This window comes from Notamacropus eugenii, chromosome 5 (genome assembly GCF_028372415.1).
Source record: "Notamacropus eugenii isolate mMacEug1 chromosome 5, mMacEug1.pri_v2, whole genome shotgun sequence".
Taxonomy (NCBI): domain Eukaryota; kingdom Metazoa; phylum Chordata; class Mammalia; order Diprotodontia; family Macropodidae; genus Notamacropus; species Notamacropus eugenii.
In genome coordinates this window covers 142,354,744-142,375,269 of record NC_092876.1, presented here as the reverse complement: position 1 = coordinate 142,375,269, position 20,526 = coordinate 142,354,744, and the positions used below count along the sequence as shown (strand labels likewise).

General features: G+C 37.9%; 1 protein-coding gene across 2 annotated transcripts in view; it reads right to left on the bottom strand.

Moving 5' to 3' along the window:
* The window catches only part of ALG9 (ALG9 alpha-1,2-mannosyltransferase), a 119,391-nt gene that overhangs the window by 59,649 nt on the left and 39,216 nt on the right, over nucleotides 1-20,526 (bottom strand). For both annotated transcript variants that reach the window (XM_072611129.1, XM_072611130.1), the window contains 4 exons: nucleotides 10,521-10,643; nucleotides 8,008-8,162; nucleotides 4,693-4,822; nucleotides 3,905-4,052 (listed from right to left, as the gene is read on the bottom strand). In XM_072611129.1, the coding sequence (XP_072467230.1) occupies nucleotides 3,905-4,052; nucleotides 4,693-4,822; nucleotides 8,008-8,162; nucleotides 10,521-10,643 (556 nt within the window). The remainder of the gene's footprint in view (nucleotides 1-3,904; nucleotides 4,053-4,692; nucleotides 4,823-8,007; nucleotides 8,163-10,520; nucleotides 10,644-20,526) is intronic.

The window sequence follows — 20,526 nt, the reverse complement described above, 5'->3', positions numbered from 1 at the left end:
TCCATCACTAGAGGTCTTCAAGTGGAAGCTGGACATGTATAGGGATTATTTAGAGATAAGAGTTAGATTAGATGACCACTGAGGTCCCTGGCAACCATAACTGGTGATTTTGTTTAGCTGAGAGAACAGTTGTCTTCAAATGTTTGAAAGGCTGTCATGCGGAAAAGGCATTAGACTGTTTTGTTCAGTTCTATAGGGCAGAATCTCATGACTGGGTGAAAGCTAAAGGAAGGAAGATTCTGGCTCAATACAGAGGAAAATTGCTAACAATCAGAGTTTTGGAAAAAAAGAGAACGAGTTGCTCTGGGAGGTAATAATTTCCACCTCCCTGTAATGGAAGATGGATGATCATCTGGCCAAGGTCATCAGGCAGGGTTTGGATAAGGTGAACTCTGAAATCCCTTGTAACTTTAGGATGTGTATTCCTAGAGTGACTGCAAAAAGAGATCACAAATCAACTACGTTGAAGATCCCAAGATGATTTTTTTTTTAACATATTCCACGGCATCTCATGAATACAATTTGCAAATTAATCATAATATTCTTAATTTCATATGCCTAAGACCTGCCGGTGAAAAAATGTAGTCTTAGAAGTTTTGAATAACCACATCAACAGCAGGAGTTCCTAAAACTTCACTCATTTCTTATTACAGACTAGGATAAGGAACACACATCAACAATAATGCAAATTTACTACATGCCTAGGAGAGTAAAATTCTTAAGCATTTATTAAGCATTTACTATGTACCAGGCACTGTGCTAAACCCTGGAGATAGAAAGAAAGGCAAAAAAAAAAATTAAAACTAAAAAAACAAAAAAAAAACCCAGTCCCTTCCTTCCTCAAGGAGTTCCCATTCTAAAGGAAGGAGAAAACATGTAAACAGCCTCTTACTCCATCAAGGACACTTGTTTCTAAATGTTCCTCAAAAGGACCTTTAATTAATAAAGCGCTTCAAAATACAAAAGCAAAACATTTTGCCAAAAATATTTTCCCTCAATGAGTAGCAGTAACAAGATTTTAATACAGTGTTTCCCTCACAATAACTCACTGAGGTAAGTAAAATAAATATTCAAGTTCTATTATTTCTATTCTTTATTTTTAATAAGTGACACTCAGAAGTTAGTAAATTGTCCATGGTCACAAAAGAAGTGTCAGAGTTGGGATTTGAATTCAGGTGTCTGGATTCTTTAAGTTCTGACACTGTCTATTGAGTATAATCAAAAATAGGATGATTAGCTGGTTAAAGTGTTGGAAATAGTACTCAAGAGAAGAATTATATGACTCAGACTTCCTTCATATTTCCTTTTCTGCCCTAATATGACTTGGTAAGCATTAGCAGTGTTGGCAAAAAGCATAACCACTTTTTATCAAACGTATTAAAGACAGAAGTCTATCAACAAGATGCAAATCACAATTTCCAAAAGTACACAAATGACTTCATGTCAGCTAAAGAGGTAAAATTTTTACAGACATCTCCTAGGCCCTTTGTAGGACTGGGTATGTTCTATCCAAGTACAAATATAAAAATGAATCCATATTAAGAGCTAACTTTCAAGAAGGTTCTATGCAGGGACTACTCTGTTTTCCCAAGGTCCTAGCTTTGGACTTCTGACCATAAGGCTGACTGAACAGAGCCAGACCACCTAGCTCCCACAGACCTAAATTCAGTAAAAACTTGAAATTGCACCAGACTGAATAATGGTTAACCTGGGGAGCTGAAAGTCAGTTCAAGAGTCCAGGAGACTCAGGATGAGACCAAGAAGAGCTGATCATTCTACCCAAAAGAAAAGCAGGGGGTGGAGACTGGCCCTATGACAAAGATCCAATTCAGGAATTCAATCTAGAAAGGTGAGCAAATCAAACAACATATATATGTAGACCTAGAGGTCCCTAAAAGTCCAGCCAAGGAGAAAATAATTCCCTAACAACAACAAACAGAGACTCATAAGGAAAAATGGATTTTCCATGAGAACTACATAATGTTTAAAAGAAATGAAGCAAGAGATAAAAAATGAAATGAAAGTTCTGGAGGAAAGAAATGGAAGGAGAATAAGTATTTTAGAAACAGGTAAACCTTACCCAAGTAACAAACTGTCTGAAAACCAGAATAGTCCAAATAGAAAGCAAAGACTCAGTGAGAAAGCAAGATATATTAGTTCAAAAGTTTGAAAAAAAATGGAAAACACAAGAAATTTGACATGATACACAACAGACCTAGAAAACAGGCCAAGGAATGATAATTTAAAAAGCACTGGCCTCCTTGAAAATTATGGCAAAAGCAAGGCCTAGACACTATACTTCAAGAAATGAGATGAAAACTGTCCAGATCTACTAGAGCCAAATATCAAAGTGAAAATAAAAATAATCTACCAATCACCTCCTAAAATACACCCCAAAAGGAAAAATTCCGAGAATGTCATAGCCAAAATCCGGAGCTCCCACATCCAAGAAAAAATACTGCAAGCAACTAGGAACTTTGAAAAACAAGTATGAGAATCCACAAAAACCAAGGAAAGTAAATTTATTTGAGCAATTCGAAGAAGACATATAATGCTAACATTTAATAGGGAGGAAAGAAATGTGTCCCTTGAGAATCTTAATGTTTTCAAGGATAAGTTTGAGGCAGTTAAGTAAGAAAAACAGAGGCCCTGGGAATGGACTGGTTCTGTTCTGAGGGTAAAAGGAACAATACACTACTCTAAGAAAGAAGGAAGCAGTGGAACATGCTATTTCTCATAATTGGGGTATATGAGAATATACAAACACAGAGGATATGGTAGGGAAAGTCAGGATCAGATGATCCTCATTCTTATTTGAAGCAGACAAAGGAAAGTAAGCTAGAGAGGGAGATAACAGGACGAGAAGCTAAGGGCATGCCCATCATTTGGGAAATGCCTAAACGAATTGTGGTATATGAATGTAATGGAATATTATTGCACAACAAGAAATGATGAAATAAATTATTTCAGGGAATGCTGAGAGTACGGACTGATACAGAGTAAAAGGGCAGAACTAGGAGAGCAATTTATACGGGGGCGACAACACTGTAAAGAAAAAACAACTTTACAGGCTTAAGCACTGTGATCAACGCAATGACCAGCCATGTCTCCAGGGAAGCTACCGTGATGAAACACGTTGGAGACATTCTGGACACTAGGTGCAGAAAAAGACATACATTTTTAACCTGACAACTAGGTAGATTCACTTTGTTTGCCTTTGCCTACGTGTTACGAGTCTTTTTTCTTTTGTCTCCATTTTTAGTCGGGGGCAGGAGGGAGGTAGCAATAATGATGCCGTACCCCCCCAACCCACCAAAAAAAAAAAAAGGTTAACTGAAACATTATTTTAATGCATAGTAGAGAACAAATGAAAGAAAGCAAAAGCAATACTGTTTTAAAGTAAATATATACTTTTTATTTTTTACTATTTTATACTATTTTTAAAAAGCAAGCAACATTAAATAATGGTTCCCAGCTTCAGATTGTATCTTTGTGTTTTGCTGAATGAAAATGTTCTTTTTTTGTCTTGTTTTGTTTTTAAGTTCAGAATAAGAGAGAGCATTTACATTTTAAATTTAATTTTTTAAAATTTTAATTTTAATTAAACTTAAATTTTAAAAAATAGATCCTAACCCCATGTGATACAAGACAAAGCAGGGCACATAACTAGACCAAGCAGAAGCACTTGGCTCCAGAACAGCCCAGTAGACCATTGGTGAAGACACAATTACTTTTTTCATGCTGGGAGGCCTGCAGGAATCTACATAAAGGCTTTACAGTTGGTTCTAGGCTTTGGCTAAAGTTGCAAAAAGAAAAAAAAAACTAAGGAGACAGACTAATAGAACTATCATTTCTACTCTCCAATTTAAGAAGTGGGTTGTAGGGAAAGGAGGTTGCAACTTACTTCTCAGGCAGAAGAAAGCTGCTGGGATATCGGTACCACTCTTTGCCCACACAGACATTCACTGGCCTTCCTTCTGGGACTGTGTGGATAGCAGGATCAGTAGCAATTCTGTGGAATTCAGGATACAAATCAAGGGGTCCATGATACCCTAAAATAATTATCAGAAAAGGGGAGATACTGCAAAACAAGATTCAAAATTTAATTGTAATGCATTTTAAATTCTTACTGAAATTCCCCAAGCAAAGGAAGAGTTTGAAGGTTCACAGTAGGCAGACCTGTTCAGCCAATTCCTCTTCAATGGGTCAGATGTTAACCTAGTATATGCCAATTAAGTTCATTTTGCTAAAAATCCTTCTCTTGACTTTCTCTACTCCCTTTCACCTTTTTTTAGCTAAGCTGTTCTCATCCAATTTTAATGTCTTGTATTAAAATTGGAATTCTGAGAAAGAACGTAACAAGAAGAACTAAGTCTCACATTAGCACCTTTCATTTTGGAGCTTTCTTAATTTAATACCATCCCCTTAAAAAAAATAGATGTGTAGACAAACAATTTATAGCTAATCATACTAAAAAGAATTTGCACTCCTCTCTCCTATAACTATTTAGCCACATTATTCTCAAAGGGCAAAAACCCTAGACATTAAAGTAACAGCTATCAGACATCCTTGCCCAGGGAAAAAGTTTCCTCTTAGCATAAGCAGCAAACATATCAAGTTAGCAATCATCAGCTCAAGTTTCAGATGAAATATCTCATGGACCCAATTTAAGTTGTTCCCCAGAACACTCACCTTTGAACAGTGCCACAGATCTAGACAGGGATAGCAGCCCAAAGAGGAAGACAGTTCCTAACGCCAACCAATTGGAAGAAACTGTGTAATGTTCCAGGCGGTAGCGTTGAAACACAAAGTGATAACATTTCTAGAGAAAAAATATATTTAAAAAAATTTTAATAATATTTTATTTCCCCCTGATTACATGTAAAGACAATTTTTAACATTCATTTAAAAAAATTTTGAGTTCCAAATTTTTTCTCTCCCTCCCTCACCTCCCCCCTCCCTGAAACAGTAAGCAATTTGATGTAGCTTACACATGTTCAAGCATGTAAAACATATTACCATATTAATCATGTTTTGAAAGAAGACAATGACCCAAAGGAAAAAAAAACACAAAAAAATACAGAAGATGAAAAATAGTATACTTTAATCTTGACTAAGACTTGATCAATTCTTTCTCTGGAGGGAGATAGCATTGTTCATCAGGAGTCCTTTGGAGTCTTGGATCATGGTAATGCTGAGAATAGTTGATCATTGTACAGTATTGCTATTACTATGTACAATGTTCTCCTTGTTCTGTTCACATCACTTTGCATCAATTCATGTAAGTCTTCCCAAGTTTTTCTGAAATCTGCTTGCTCATCATTTCTTATAGCACAGTAATATTCCATTACAATCATATACTATAACTTGTTCAGCAATTCTCCAATTGACAGATTCAATCTCAAATGTTTTGCCACTATAAAAAGAGCTCCTGTAAGTATTTTTGTACAAAATGGTCTCTCCACACCCCCCCTCAACCCTTTAAAAAATATCTTTGGGATACAGACATAGTAGTGTTATTACGGGATCAAAGAGTATGTAGTTTTATAGCCCTCCAGGCACAGTTCCAAATTGCACTCTAGAATGGTTGGATCAGTACCTAATTCTACCAGTGGTGCATTAGTGTCCCAATTTTCCCACATCTCCTCCAACATTTATTATTTTCCTTTTCCGTCATATTACCTAATCTGATAAGTATGAGGTAGTGCCTCAGAGTTATTTTCATTGGCATTTCTCCAATCAAGTGATTTAGAGCATTTTTTCATATGACTATAGATAGCTTTGATTTCTTCATCTGAAACTGCCTGTTCATACCCTTTGACCACTTATCAATGGCGGAATGATTCGCATTCTTATAAATTTGAATCAATTCTCTACATATTTGAGAAATGAGGCTTTTATCAGAGATACTTGCTATAAAAAATGTTTCCCAGCTTCCTATTTTCCTTCTAATATTGGTTGCATTGGTTTGGTTTGTGCAAAACATTTTTAATTTAATATAATCAAAACTGTCAATTTTATAGCTAATAATGCTCTCTATCTCTTGTTTGGTCATAACTTCTTCCCTTTTCCATAGATCTGACAGGTAAACTATTCCTTGCTCAACTAATTTGCTTATGGTATCATCTTTTCTGTCTAAATCATGTACCCATTTTGACCTTATGTTAGTAAATGGTATAAGATGTTAATCTATGACTGGTTTCCGCCATATTGTTTTCCAGTTTTCATGGTAGTTTTTGTCAAATAGTCCTTGTCCCAAAAGTTGGGATCTTTTGGTTTATCAAACACTAGATTACTATGGTTAAATTTACTACTGAGTCTTATACATCTAATCTATTTCACTAATCCACCACTCTGTTTCTTAGCCAGCACTAGATAGTTTTGATTACTGTTTTATTACACAGTTTAAGAACTGCTATAGGTGGGCCACCTTCCTTCACATTAGTTTTCATAAATTCCCTTGATTTCCTTCATCCTTAGTTCTTCCAGATGAACTGTTGTTATTTTTTCTAGCTCTATAAAATAATCTTTTGGTAGTTTGATTGGTATGTCACGGAATAAGTAAATTAATTTAGGTAGAATTGTCATTTTTATTGAAAAAAGATATTGATGAAGGAAGGTCATGTGCCTATGATGTATGTCATTAAAAACACACCTATCACCTATGTGGGAAATTATAAAAAGAGGTCTGATAGATTATTAGATCCAAGAACATACAGAAATACCCTATCTTCTAAGAAATGAAGTAACATTTCCAAACTGTCTATACACTAGCACCAAAATATGATGATATCTGTGATGTCTCAGTAGTTTGGCAGAAACAAAGGGTTTCTCTAGATCCATGAAAAATATCTTTTAAAAAAATCTGAATTAATAAATATATTAATTGTGTTTTTTCCTCCATACCTCAGAGGGTAGAATTGGTACTAAACTATTGGTACTAAACTGGACTGTTCTTCAACTTTAGACTACATTCTGCTTTGAAGTTTTCCAGCTCCACTATCTTTGGCCTAAAACTCATGCAGACAAGATGGGAAAGGATGAAATGGAATGGAATGGGATGGGATGGGAATGGGAAGGGAACAGAATTCAAGGAGAATAAAGAAAGAAAGAAAGAATCTGACAGGACATCAAGGAAGTGCTTTTAAGTATGGTGCAAGACTATAAAAACTATAAAAATGATATGAAGACACATAGGTCACATATTCACATATGAGACACGTGTAGATTCTTATTAACTGTTCATGAGTACTGTTTCTTCAGGATCTCCCTATTTTAAGTCAGGTGTACTATTACTAATCTTATAATGAGTCTTTTGTTTCATTTATGCTAAAAAAAAAAAGGAAGAATGTGAGAGGGAGGGGGGAGAGAGAGATAGAGAAAAGAAGGGAGGAAAGAGGAACAGAAGGGAGAATATGTTCAAAATGGTAATAGCATAGACTAAAAATGCCTAGGGAAAATAAATAAATTTTACTTAAATTTAAGGGGTAAAGAATAACCAGAAGCCTGAAAATGTCATGAAATAGTGGGCACAGCTCAATTTTTTTTTTAAATGTAGAGAGGTGGAAGAATGTTTTGGGTTTAGGGAACTGTCCCTAAATATAAGTTTTAATCCATATTATCCAGTGATTTTCAGTGGCTAGTTATGTAATACAATTACAAAATACAGGCTAAAATTCTACTCTACTCCAAATGTTTTAAGGAAAGATATTCAATTAGCTCTGTTACGCCTTGACCATTTAATTAGGATCTAAGAGAATCTAAAATTCTCTTGTGGTCACTTAGAAAATGTCTCTAAAGTAAACTGAGTCTATGTTCTGAAATAATAGGATATTTATTTGTGTATACACACACAAACTCGCACAATTACCTATATAGTAAATTATACTATAGGGATGAAATTATCTTAGCAGTAGAGATTCTGCTATCTGTTGTTAAATTTCTATGATAAAGTATAAAGAAACTCGAATTGAAACTCTTTAAGATTTCTGTTTCCCTGAAACTCACCTGAAGTGCAGAAAGAGCCACAGCACCGCAAAGGCATATAAGAGGGTATATAGGGAACAAAAATCTCTCCTCTTTGTGAGGCTGAGCAAAGAAGATGATGATCCAAATGTACATTGGAGACAAGGTAAGCCAATAGGGACGGCCTAAATTCTGAACTGTAAGATACAGAAAAGAAGCAATTTCATATTTCACTACAGTAGAAAACTGCAACCTATGTAGCCTTCATGTCCCCTAACTTTGCATTTGGGATAGTGCGACTCTCTCCTTGGCCATCATGTATTCATTCAAAATGGTCCAAGAGATCCATATTCCTCTCTTTACCTTGCAAGAAAATGTCATTTAATAAGGGAATTCTATTCTGCTGTTTTCTAAAGAGACCAGATGCATATCATCAGACCCAAATGGTTTATGGGTTGTTAGTAAAATGAATTCTACCTTAGAAAAGCCCTTTCTACTATGGAGTCCTGACACTAGGTCTAGAGACCTCTAAGATTATCTGCCACAACCTAAAATTTCTTTAACTATTAATCCTATGAAATAGAATGTTTATATACTATGTTCTAGGTGATATTCTTCCTCCTTTAGCAATCATTCTTCTTTATTACACCCAAGTAACTGTAAAGAAAAATCACAGACCACAGGTTAAAAATAGAAGCAAAGATGGAGGAACCAGCATTCTCAAATCCATTAACTGTATTTTTTTTCAGCAGTCACTGAGAAGTAGCTTGCTGCAAAACAAGAACAAAAACAACCCTGATAAAGCTTCCTCTCCTCTCCTACAATACCTCTCAACTCTAAATCTCTAACTGGAACCAAAATATTAAAAAGAAAGCATGTGCAAGTGCTAAGGGGATTTAATGATCACTAAGGCTCAAACCCCTGCTGGAAAGTTCCTGCGGTTAGGTACATGAGCACTGAGTGATAAGCTTGCAACCCCACAGTGAGAGCATCTCCTCCTGTGCTTGTATTAGTCATAATGAGCAGTGCAGCAGGAATTTCATGTAAAAGCTATAAACACAGTGCCCTCTGCTGCCCACTATAAGCTACACAGTTATTTATCCCACAGAATCCAGTCTGTAATCAAAGGCCATGCCTGAGTAACACCTAATTTAAAGGTTTTTGGATGTATATACATTTACCAAAGACTATAAGCACCTCCATTTGAGGACAAAGTATGGATTGTTTTTTGCTTTTCTTTATAGCTCAGTTTGTCTCGGAGCCTGGCACACAGTAAGACATTAATAAATGCTTACTGACTGACTATTCAGGGATAAAAATTCTTAAACTACAACACCAGTTATTTTAAATTTGGCCACAACTAATGATATTAATGTATGATATTATGCCACAGTGTAAGATATTAGGCTACATTTTAGATTAATGCCTTGCCAAGGTTTAACTATTAAATTAGAATTTTCTCAACAGTCATAGTATGCCCCAGCATAAATGAACCTAACCTCAGCAGGCAAAAAATCTTTTGTGCCTTAATAATCATTTCTGAAATATGTTTTTACATCTTACATATTTTGAAATGTAAATTTGTCCCTTGGGCTTGATTTCACATTCTCCTATCACAAGCAAAAGTACTCTGTAAATGAATATTTTTAGCCTGCTCGATTCTTCATAAGCAATTTACAATACAAAAAACAGCACAATGGAAACATATACCGACTGAGAAAAAAGTCACTCATAACCCTTCCAAATCAGGAAAACAATTCTAGAGTTAATTCTCTTCCCAGCTTTAGAGTTGTGCTTACATCCAGCCTTCCTGTAAAGACAGCCAGAAGCACTTGATTAGCTGATAATCTCAGTTAGGACAGTAGTATAAAAACAGATGCTGAGAAACAGAAATAAATGACTAGGTAAACTAGGTAATCGGGAGGAAAGCATCAGGCTTAGGAGCAGCTCCTCCTAATTTAGCCCTCCAGTTACGGGGAAAACTGAATAAAGATTTTATTAAAAATTCAGCTGAGGCTACTTTCACCAATATTTTTGCCTCCAATATGGCTCATTAGATGTACTCCAGCCACCCTTTGAACAACATAATCTTCATAAGACAAAGGATTCTAAAGATTGTGTTCCCCTCAGATCTTGCAAATGCCTTTTCCGGTCTAGCTGGTTAGCAAGCTAGGTAGCGAGCTGGGTAGATTTCCTTAACTGTGAAGATGTAAGACTCTTCCTGTAGTCATTGAGGACTGTAGCAATTAATGGGTTACCCTGGCATTGTGGGTTTCTGCAGATTTTTACTGATGTGGTTTTCATTTGCAATAAACTAAGAAAACCTTCTGATAGGTCCTACATATCTAGTGCAACCTTGAAAATGCAGGCTGCAAAAACAGACCTGCCTGCCATTCCCCCAAGAATACAGCGAATAAAAGAAGGGAACTCTATTTTTCCTCCATGGTAAACACTGTCACCTTTAACAGCTATTTATAAGGCTAGCTAATGTTTTCTAAGGCACAAGTCTTCTTGCCACCAGGCAGACTGGAATCTTTCATAACTCTACCACTTACCATGAAATCTCTGCAACAGGGTCTCCATGAGGGAAGTCAGTGGTAAGACCAGAAGAGCCAATACAAAGGCCACATTGAAATTCAGAAACCCGTTAATTAAATAGAAATACCAGGGTTCTGTGCCTGAAGGAAAGAGAGACAAGGGACTATTAGGGTGAGTCCTACACAGTAGTGCAGAGGTTTAACACACCATGCTCTATATTCATTAAAGTTGGTCATCTGCTAACTCAAGTAACTGGCAATTTACAAAATACAAGGGAGATAAAAGCAGAACGTGAAAAAAAAGGAAATGATGTTCCTTTTTATGTAAATGACACCTAAATCTCAAATGACAAAGGATGGGAGTCATGGTCAATTGGTGGAGAATCTAAGGTTTTAAACAGCCAGTTATACTCACAACCATTGACTCTTATACTATGAAAACCCTAGGGGCTTTTCAGCACAACCAAGTAACTCAAAGTTGTGAAGCATAGGTACATACACACATAAAAAACCATAACAATCAGGCCATCACAAATTTGCTCACCTCCTCAAAACATTCTGCAATCAGTCAACAAGCATTAATTAAGTACTTATTACATGCTAGGCAGTGAGGATAGAAAAACAAAAAATGAAAAAATCCTGACCTTAGGGAACTCCCATTCTATGAGGGGAGATCATAAAGAGCATATTCAGAACAAACAGAAAATAAATACAAAGCAATTATATACAAGATAGTGAAGGAAGGACGTAGCAGTTGCAGGGATCAGAAAAGGTTTCCTGATGACTGTAGTTCTTGGGCAGTGTCTTGAAAGAAATAAGGGATTCCTTTAAAAGGAAAATAAAGAAGGAGGAGGAGAGGAAAGCATTAGAAATCTCAGCTGAGTTTCATGGGTCACAAAATACTCTGCTTTCATATTTAGGCCCCGGTTTCATCCTGTCATGCTTATAGTCAATCCTCAGGTGCCTCACTCTTGTTCTACCTATAGTGTAGAAGGCAGAGGTAATATGGGGTCATTAATCCAATAAACAAAAACAGTTCTTCCCGCTCAGGGTCATTGTCAGTGTTAAGTCTCACTCAGCTACCTTGAAGATCAAGAATGAAGCAAAATGATGGAAAACATAAATCTCACTCTCATTAGTTTTGACTCCTCAACTTGAGATGCTTAAGCCAAAAATGATTAAGAGTGGCAGCTCCCTCTGCACATTTAGCAATTTCCCCTTCGCTTCTCCCCTCCCTGTGATTATTTCAATCAGCCAGTAAATGACACACACGGGTCTTAATCATTGTGCTGTTGTGACACCCACCACGCACCACAGCAATTTCCTGCAATCAGCACCGCTTAAAAGGGTAATCAGGAGGCTGAGGAGCAGTCAGGAAAACCTGACATCTTTACAGCTTGCACAGCAAAATAAGACTGGAAACTAAACTCAAAATGTCAGAAATGTTTGAAAAGAAGGAAAAGAAAGGACTCTAGTTCAAACAAATGAAGGAAAACCTCTGCAATAAGGCCTCCTGCAGGAGCCTGGATTCAATGAGAGCAATTACATCTTATGCCCCTTAAGGATGACCTTTCAGACTAAGGAAAACTAATGAATGAATGTAGTTTCAAGCAGAATTCTGCTCCTCTGGGTTGGTGGTAACATTTTGGTAACCTGTTTCTCTAAAAAGGGGGGCATTAGCTCCTTGCCTGGCCTACCTGTCTGCTACCTTCAATTCACAGGACAATTTTTTCCTTAAAGAATTCTGGAAATATATAGGTTTTGAAGAGAAACCATGAAGAAGAACAAAGGAAAAGTGGGTCACTCTTGGGGCATTATCAACTATAGTCAGTAAGCCTTGATGGACATATTTGGTCGTTATCATTTCACAGCATTCAGTTTCAGTTGTTTCTAATGCTGTAAAATTCTACTGATCAAGCTTGGCTCCAAAGACTTATAAGAATACACCTTCCATCCTTCTTCGTAGAGGTGAGGTGGGGGATTATGCATGAGGAATACTGTCAGACTTAGTTGATAAATTCTTTGGGTTTTCCTGAACTGCCTCTCCTCCCCCCACCCCCCTTTTTAATTCTTTGTTATAAAGGATAGCTGTCTGGAAGGAGTATGGTGAAGAGATATATTAAGAAACGGAGATCATGTGAAAACAAAAGATATCAATAATCTTTTTAAGTCTTAATAGCAGGGACCCTTTTTTCTTTTTGGTGTTTGCAAGTATGTTTGGAAGTCAACAGAAACTTTAAATAAACATAATGTATAAATATTTAGGAAGGAAGCTTGAATCAAAATTACTAAGTACTAAAGCCAACAGTCATTACTGAGATAGGAACTCAGACATCAAGTTCACTACCAGGCAATCTATAAACATTACACAACCAACGACTGCCTTGCTGAAGGACAGAGCAAAGGGAGAGATGAGCCAAGAGTGAATAAGGTTCAGACAAAGCAGCCTTAGAAATAACAGCAAAGGTTATGGAAAAAGAGAGTAGTTAAGGAAACTGCTACTAGAAACCCTTCCCAGATTGATGAGATGCCTCCCTTTGAATAGCAAAAGGTAGAAACTTTCATCTCTGTCCAGGGAGGTATCACTGCTGTGGCTCAGAAAGTCCTGACGCTGAACCACGCAGATTTTGCTTCATTGGTAAGCCAAGGGCTTCACTGATGCAAGGTTTAACGTAAAAATGAGCTGGGTGCAGAGCCTCTCTGCAGAGAATTACCAATTCAAAGCCGTGCAATCACATACCATCTTGACAGAAAGAACCTCAATTTCTCTCCACTCCTAAGAGCTAATGGGAGCTTTGAAAGACTTTGCTAAGATAAGAAAAAGAAGTCATTTCTGATGTTTGCTGTGCTGGGTGGAGGAAAGTCATTACCCATGACTTAGTACCATAGGTACTAAGAGACATCACGTCATTCTTATAAATGTCAAGTTTGCACAGTAAAGAGTGGAAAGTCATCAGACATAAATGATTAACAAAGGCCTCTGGAACAGCTTTTACTGGCAAATAACTTTAAATAAGCCAAAAGCAAGCTTCATATACTTTTGCTTCCACTCCCTCAAAAATGTCAAATTATATGGTGGGGGAGGGAGACATTTACTGCCCAGAGCCATGACCTTTCTCAAATTTCAACTCCTATAACATTATGGCTCTAAACAAAAACCAAAGGAAGCAACAAGAGTGTGCAATGGGACAGGAGGGACAGACTCTTTGAGTGGGAGCAGCTGTTATCCTAAATTAAATATTATTCCTTGTCTTGCCTTTTGGGAGGGTATGTGTTCTTTTATCTTATTTTTATTGATGTCTTTTGTTTCTATATCACCTTTATTTCCAAATATAATTCTCCCCCATTCCCTGACCAGTGAGCCATCTTTTTTAACAAAAAAATAAAAACAACAGAGAAAAAAGTACCTTGCAAAAACCATCACATCAACCATTTATGGCAGAATATGTACTATTTGACTACCACAGTCCCCCACCTCCACAAAAAAGGGAGAGGGGTGCATTTCTTCACCTTTTTTCCAGGATCAAAGTCAGTTATTATATTTACTCTGGCTTTCCTCTTAAGCCTTGACACCACAGCCAGTCAATCAGTCAATAAATAATATTCAGCTAGTCAATAAGCACTTATTAAGCATCTTCCACATGTCAGGCACTGTACTAAGTGCTAGGGATATAAAAAAAAGGTAAAAGATGGTCCCTGTCCTGAGGAGCTCACAATCCGATGGGGGAGACAACATGCAAACAACTATGCACAAACAACATGCATACAGCATAAATAGAAAATAATCAGTAGAGGAAAGAATTCAGGGAGCTCAGAAAAGGTTTCCTATAGAAAGTGGGATTTTAGCAGGGGGAAGCCAGGAGAAAGGAGAACATTCCAGACAAGGGGGGAGAGCCAGAGAAAATGCCTGGAGTCAAGACATGGAATGTCTTGTTCAAGGAACAGCCAGGAGGCTAGTGTCACTAGATCAAAGAGTTTATGATGGGGAGTAAGGTACAAAAAGATGGGAAAGGTAGGAGAAGGCTAGGCTTTGAAGGCCTCTGAAAAGCCAAATAGGATTTTATATTTGATCCTAGCAGCAAAAAGGTACCACTGGAGTTACTAAGCAGAGCAGTGACATGGTCAGACCTAAGCTTTATCAAGTGACTTGTGCAGTGGCGTGTAATGGGAAGAGACTTACAGCAGGGAGACCAAGGAGCAGACTACTGAAAGAATCCAGGAGTGAGAGCCTATGCCAAGGTGGTAACAGGAGCAAAGGAGAGAAAGAGGCACATGTGACAGATGTTACAAAGGTAAAACTAACAGGTCTCGATAAGAGATTGGCTATGAGAGGTGAGAGATAGTGAGGAGTCAAGGACACCAACTGCAGACAGCCTTTTCAAAGAGTTTAGCTCCATAAGAAAGACAGTTATGAGACAATGGCTAGCAAGGATGGATGAATAAAGCATGGGTTTTTGAGAGGATGAGGGAGACATGGGCATGTTTATAACAGTAGGGAAACAGTTAACAAGGAGAAACTGAAGAGAAGTGAAAGGGGCAATCTGTGGTAGAAATAGGATGGAGTTGGGTCACTTGCACATGTAGAAGAGTTTGTCTTGGCAAGGAGAAGGGTCATCTCATCATACAAGATGAGTGGGGGGGGGGGGGCAGAACCAAGATGGCCCTACTCTAGCCCTTCCCCCATAGCCCATAAAGACATCTATCAGAAATGACAAATGCTAGAAGGGACAGGGGCAAATAGATGCACTAATGTACTATTAGTATAGTTCTGAAATAGTCCAAACATTCTGGAGAAAAATTTGGAATTGAGCCCAAAGGGGGGTGGGTGTGTGTTGTGTGTGTGTGTGTGTGTGTGTGTGTGTGCGCGTGTGTATGTGTGTGTGTGTCTGTGTGTGTGCGCGCGCGTGTGTGTGTATGTGTGTGTGTGTGTCTGCGTGTGTGTGTGTGTGTGTGTGTACCCTTTGACTCAGCAATATCACTACTAGGTCTGTACCCCAAACAAATCAAAGAAAAAGGAAAAGACCTATATGTGCAAAAATATTTATAACAGTTCTTTTTGTGGTAGCAAATAAATGGAAACTGAGGGAATGTCCATCAATCAGAGAATGGCTAAAAATGCTTTCTACTTGGAAGGAAAGCTATGACAAGTCTTGACAGCATACTAAAAAGCAGAGACATAACCTCACTAGCAAAGGTCTGTATAGGCAAAGCTATGGTTTTCCAGCAGTAATGCAAGGCTGCGAGAGTTGGACTATAAGGAAAGCTAAGCATCGAAAAATTAACTCTTTTGAATTGTGGTGCTACAAATAAACCCAATGCAACCAAGATTAGGAGGGAAGCAGAAAACTGGGAAAGAATTTTTGCAACTAGTCTCCGTGATAAAGGCCTCATTTCTAAAATACATAGAGAACTGAGTCAAATGTATCAGAATACAAGTCATTCCCCAATTGATAAATGGTCAAAAGATATGAACAGACAGTTTTCAGAGGAAGAAATTAAAGCTATCTATAGCCATATGAAAAAATGCTCTAAATCACTATTGGTTAGAGAGATACAAATCAAAATAACTCTGAGGTACTATGTTACTCCTGTCAGAATGGTTAACATCACAAAACAGGAAGATGATAAATGTTGGAAAAGATGTGGGAGAGCTGGAACACTAATTCATTGTTGGTGGAGCTGTGAGCTGAACCAACCATTTTGGAGAGCAATTTGGAACTATGCCCAAAGGGCTACAAAAATGTGCATATCCTTTGACCCAGCAATATCGCTTCTAGGACTATATCCCCAAGAGATCATAAAAATGGAAAAGGTCCCACAAGTACAAAAATATTTATAGCAGCTCTCTTTGTGGTGGCCAAGAACTGGAAATCAAGGGGATGCCCATCAATTGGGGAATGGCTGAACAAGTTGTGTTATATGAATGTAATGGAATACTATTGTGCTGTAAGAAATGATAAACAGGAAGACTTCAGAGAGGCCTGGAATGACTTATATGAACTGATGATGAGTGAAAGGAGTAGAATCAGGAGAATTTTGTACATAGCAACAACCACAGTGCGTGAGGAATTTTTTTGGTAGACCTTCACAGCAATGCAAGAACCTAAAAAATTCCCAATGGACTCTTGAGGCAAAATGCTTTCCACATCCAGAGAAAGAAATATGGAATTGGATCGCAGAATGAAGCAGAATATTTTCTCTTGTGTTATGTTTTGTTTTCATGGTTTCTCCCATTCATTTTAATTCTTCCATGCAACATGACTAAAGTGAAAATGTATTTAATAAGAATGTATGTGTAGAAAAAAATGAATCATGGTGCTAGAAAGACTTTTGATACTCCCTCAGAAAGCAAGGAGATGAAATCAGTCAGTGCTTTAAAGAAGTTAATTCAGGTTATTCACTAGAAGATCAAATACTGGCACTTAAATACTTGGGCCACATAATGAGAGGACAGGACTCATTGGAAAGACCTTGATGTTGGAGAAGAAAAAAAGTAAGGCAAAGGATGAGATGGATAGGTAGTGTCATGGAAGCAACAAACATGAGCTTAGACAGACTTAAGGGGATAGTGGAGAGAGGGACAGTCCATGGAGTCACAAAGAGTCATACCCAACTGAACAATTAAATTCAAAAGAACAAGTTGTGACACATGATCGTGATAGAGTACTATTGTGTTATAAGAAATGACAAGAGGGTGGTTTCAGAAAAAAACATGGCAAGACTTACATGATCTGGTACAAAGTGAAGTGAGAAGAACTGAGAGATCATTGTGTGCAGTAACGACAATGTTTTAATGATGATCAACTGTGAAATACTTAGTCATTCTGATCAATATAATAATCCAAGACAATTCCAAAGGCTTCAACAAAGAAAAAATGCTATCCATCTTCAGATGAACTCAATGTAAACTGAAGTACAATTTTCTTGCTTCTTTTGTGTGACATGGCTAATGTGGAAACACATTTGGTATGATTTCACAAGTATATCTGATATCATACTGTTTGCCTTCTCAGTGGGTGGAGAAAGGGTGGGAGGGAGGGAGACAATATGAAACTCCAGTTTTGAAAAGAATGCTCAAAATAAATACAGAAGAGGAAAAAAAAAAACCTGGGTAGTCTTATATGAACTGATGTAAAAGTGAAGCAAGCAGAACCAAGAGAAAAATCTACACAGTAGCAGCAATACTGTAAATATAATCAACCATAAAAGACTTAGTAAGGCTGATCAACACAGTGATCCATCATAACTCCAAAGCACTCATGATGTAAAATGCTATCTACCTCCAGAGAGAACTAATGGACTCATATAGTACAGAGTGAAATATGTTTTTTCTTTCTTTTCTTTTCTCCAGGACATGGCTGAAATGTTTTACATAACTTCATATGTATAATGGGTATCATATTTCTTGCCTTCTCAATGATGGGGGAGAAGTGGAGGGAGAGAGAGAATTTGGAACTGAAATACAATTTAAAAAATAAACTAATGAAAACATTCTAGTTAAAATGGCCACCAAGTCTTTGCTCAGGTTATCTACCATACTAGGAATGCTTCCTGAGCCTTTCCTGACCACCCAATCATTAATGATCTTCCTTCCAAAAATCATATTTACTTTGTACGTATTTTGCATTCGCTTATCTGTGTATGTGTTGTTTTGTTCCAGTGGTAAGCTCCTAGAATGCAGGAATTATTTCGTTTTTGTCTTCATACCCCTAATAATGACAGCTAGCAATTATATAGCTCTCTAAGTTTTGCAAAGTGTTATCTCATTTATTCCTCATAACCCTGAGAGGTAGATGTTACTATCATCCTTATTTAATAGATGCGGAAACTGAGGCAGAGATCATAAGTGTCTTGTCTAGGGTCATAGAGTCGGTAAGAACTCTAATTTAGCTCTTCCTCATTCCAAGTCAAGCACTCAGATTGCTATATCACCTAGCTCCATCTTTCCCATCTAGGACTCTGCCTGGCATTCAGAAATGGTTCAATTGACTTGCTGCAACGAGCCACTTGCTCTGTGTCCCTTTGGCCCAAATCTTTTCCCAGATCCTAGAAATGACATGTCTACATTCCTTCTTTTATTTACTCAGAAGCCTCTCCCTTCTCCAAAATGTTCCCCACATTTTCCCCAATTCATTTTCTAGGCCTGCCACAGTAACCATGTCTCTGCTACTTAAAATCACTGTTCTGCCACCTCTCAAACTCAACTATGGACCATTCCCTTCAGTCTTTGTCTATTCTCATCCAAGCTGCCTGGTTTTATCTTTTGCTGTAGCTCCAATTCATTTCTTCTGTTCAACAACTTTTTTAACTCCTTATATTTCTTTCACAGCACATGCTGTGAAGACCTTTTATTTTTTCATTAATTAACTCATTCATTTAACAAATATATATTGAAGTACTGTGCTAGATACAAGGATATACAAGACAGCCTTCCTGACTTTAAAAAGCTTACAACCTAGTAAAGGAGAAAAGATTAATACAGAACAAATCAGTTTCTATTTTGTTAAGTACTTTCTAATTACAAAGATACTGTATGCCTGCCAAAGCTGGTGTATCATTTTGGAGTGCCAAATACCTGAACAATACCAGCTCACATTTATATTGCACTTTACAATTTCCTGACAACAACCCTGAGAAGGAGGTAGTCCAAGTAATGAGAGGTTAAGTAACTTACCCAAGATCACACAAGTAGTGTAAAAGCCTGAACTTGAACTTGGATGGCCAAATCCAGTATTTTCTCCATTCTGCCACATGGCAGGTCCAAAATGAATTGTGTTTAGTCTGTAAGTATGGAGGCAAAACAAAGAGAAGCCCTGTACCTTTCCTCTTCTGACACTTGACTCTATTTTAGAAACTGACCTCCACTTCCATTAAAACCAAGGAGTCAGATTTTACTTGTAATAGGGATAAATTAAACTCTTTCCCAATAAGATCAGGAGTGAAACAAGGATGACCATTATCACCAATATTATTCAATATTGTACTAGAAATGCTAGCAATAGCAATTAAAGAAAAAGAAATTGAAGGAATTAAAATGGGCAATAAGCTAATAAAATAATCTCTCTTTGCAGACAATAGGATGACATACTTGGAAAATCCTAGAGATTCAACTGAAAAGTTAGGTGAAACAATCAATAACTTTACCAAAGTAGCAGGATGTAAAATAAACCCACATAAATCACTAGCATTTCTATATGTTACCAACAAAATCCTGCAAGAAGAGACGGTAAGAGATACCCCATTTAAAATAACTGTAGACTTTACCTAGGAGTATATCTATCAAGATATCACATGGAGGGGCGGAGCCAAGATGGCAGACTAGAAAGATACACTTACACAGGGTCCTCCCCACAGCCCATAAAATACCTGTAAAGAGGGACTCTCAACAAATTTTGGAGCAGCAGAAGTGGAGAACAACAGAGTAGAGGAGATTTCCAGCCCACAGTGACCTGAAAGGCCCACAGAAACGTCGGTTGTGCTGGACACGGAGCCAAGTCCAGAGCCCAGCCCAGCCTTGGTGCCGGCGCAAGGAGACTCTGGGAGGAGGATACCTCGGGGACAGAATCTCCAGTCGCAGTAATGGGTCCTCAGATCCCTCCACCCACAGACACCAATGGTCAGCGACGGGGTTTAATCGGCTGGCCAGGAAGGGAGAAGGGCTTTCCCATAGCTCCGGCAGCAAGCAGCAGCCACAGAGGGTGCACAGCAGCCCATACGTGAAGCTCCATTGTTGGAGCATAAAAACCCCTGGGGGCATTGAAAGGCTGGGTCTTACCTCAGCCCTGGGTGGAGGCCCAGGGAGAGCTGGTCTTTGTCTCACCCTCAATGGCAGCCCTGCCCATCCAGCTTATCTGAAAATCAGCCCCCAGTGCTGACTTGGGAACTGGAGGCCAAGTGGCTGTGGAGAGGTATCTGCAAAGATTCTGAGCACAAAAATCCCTCTCTGAATCCAGACCAGTACACACTTGATTGAGCCACCTTGGAGGAACTGAGATCTTACAGATTCCCAGAGTATACCCTACTC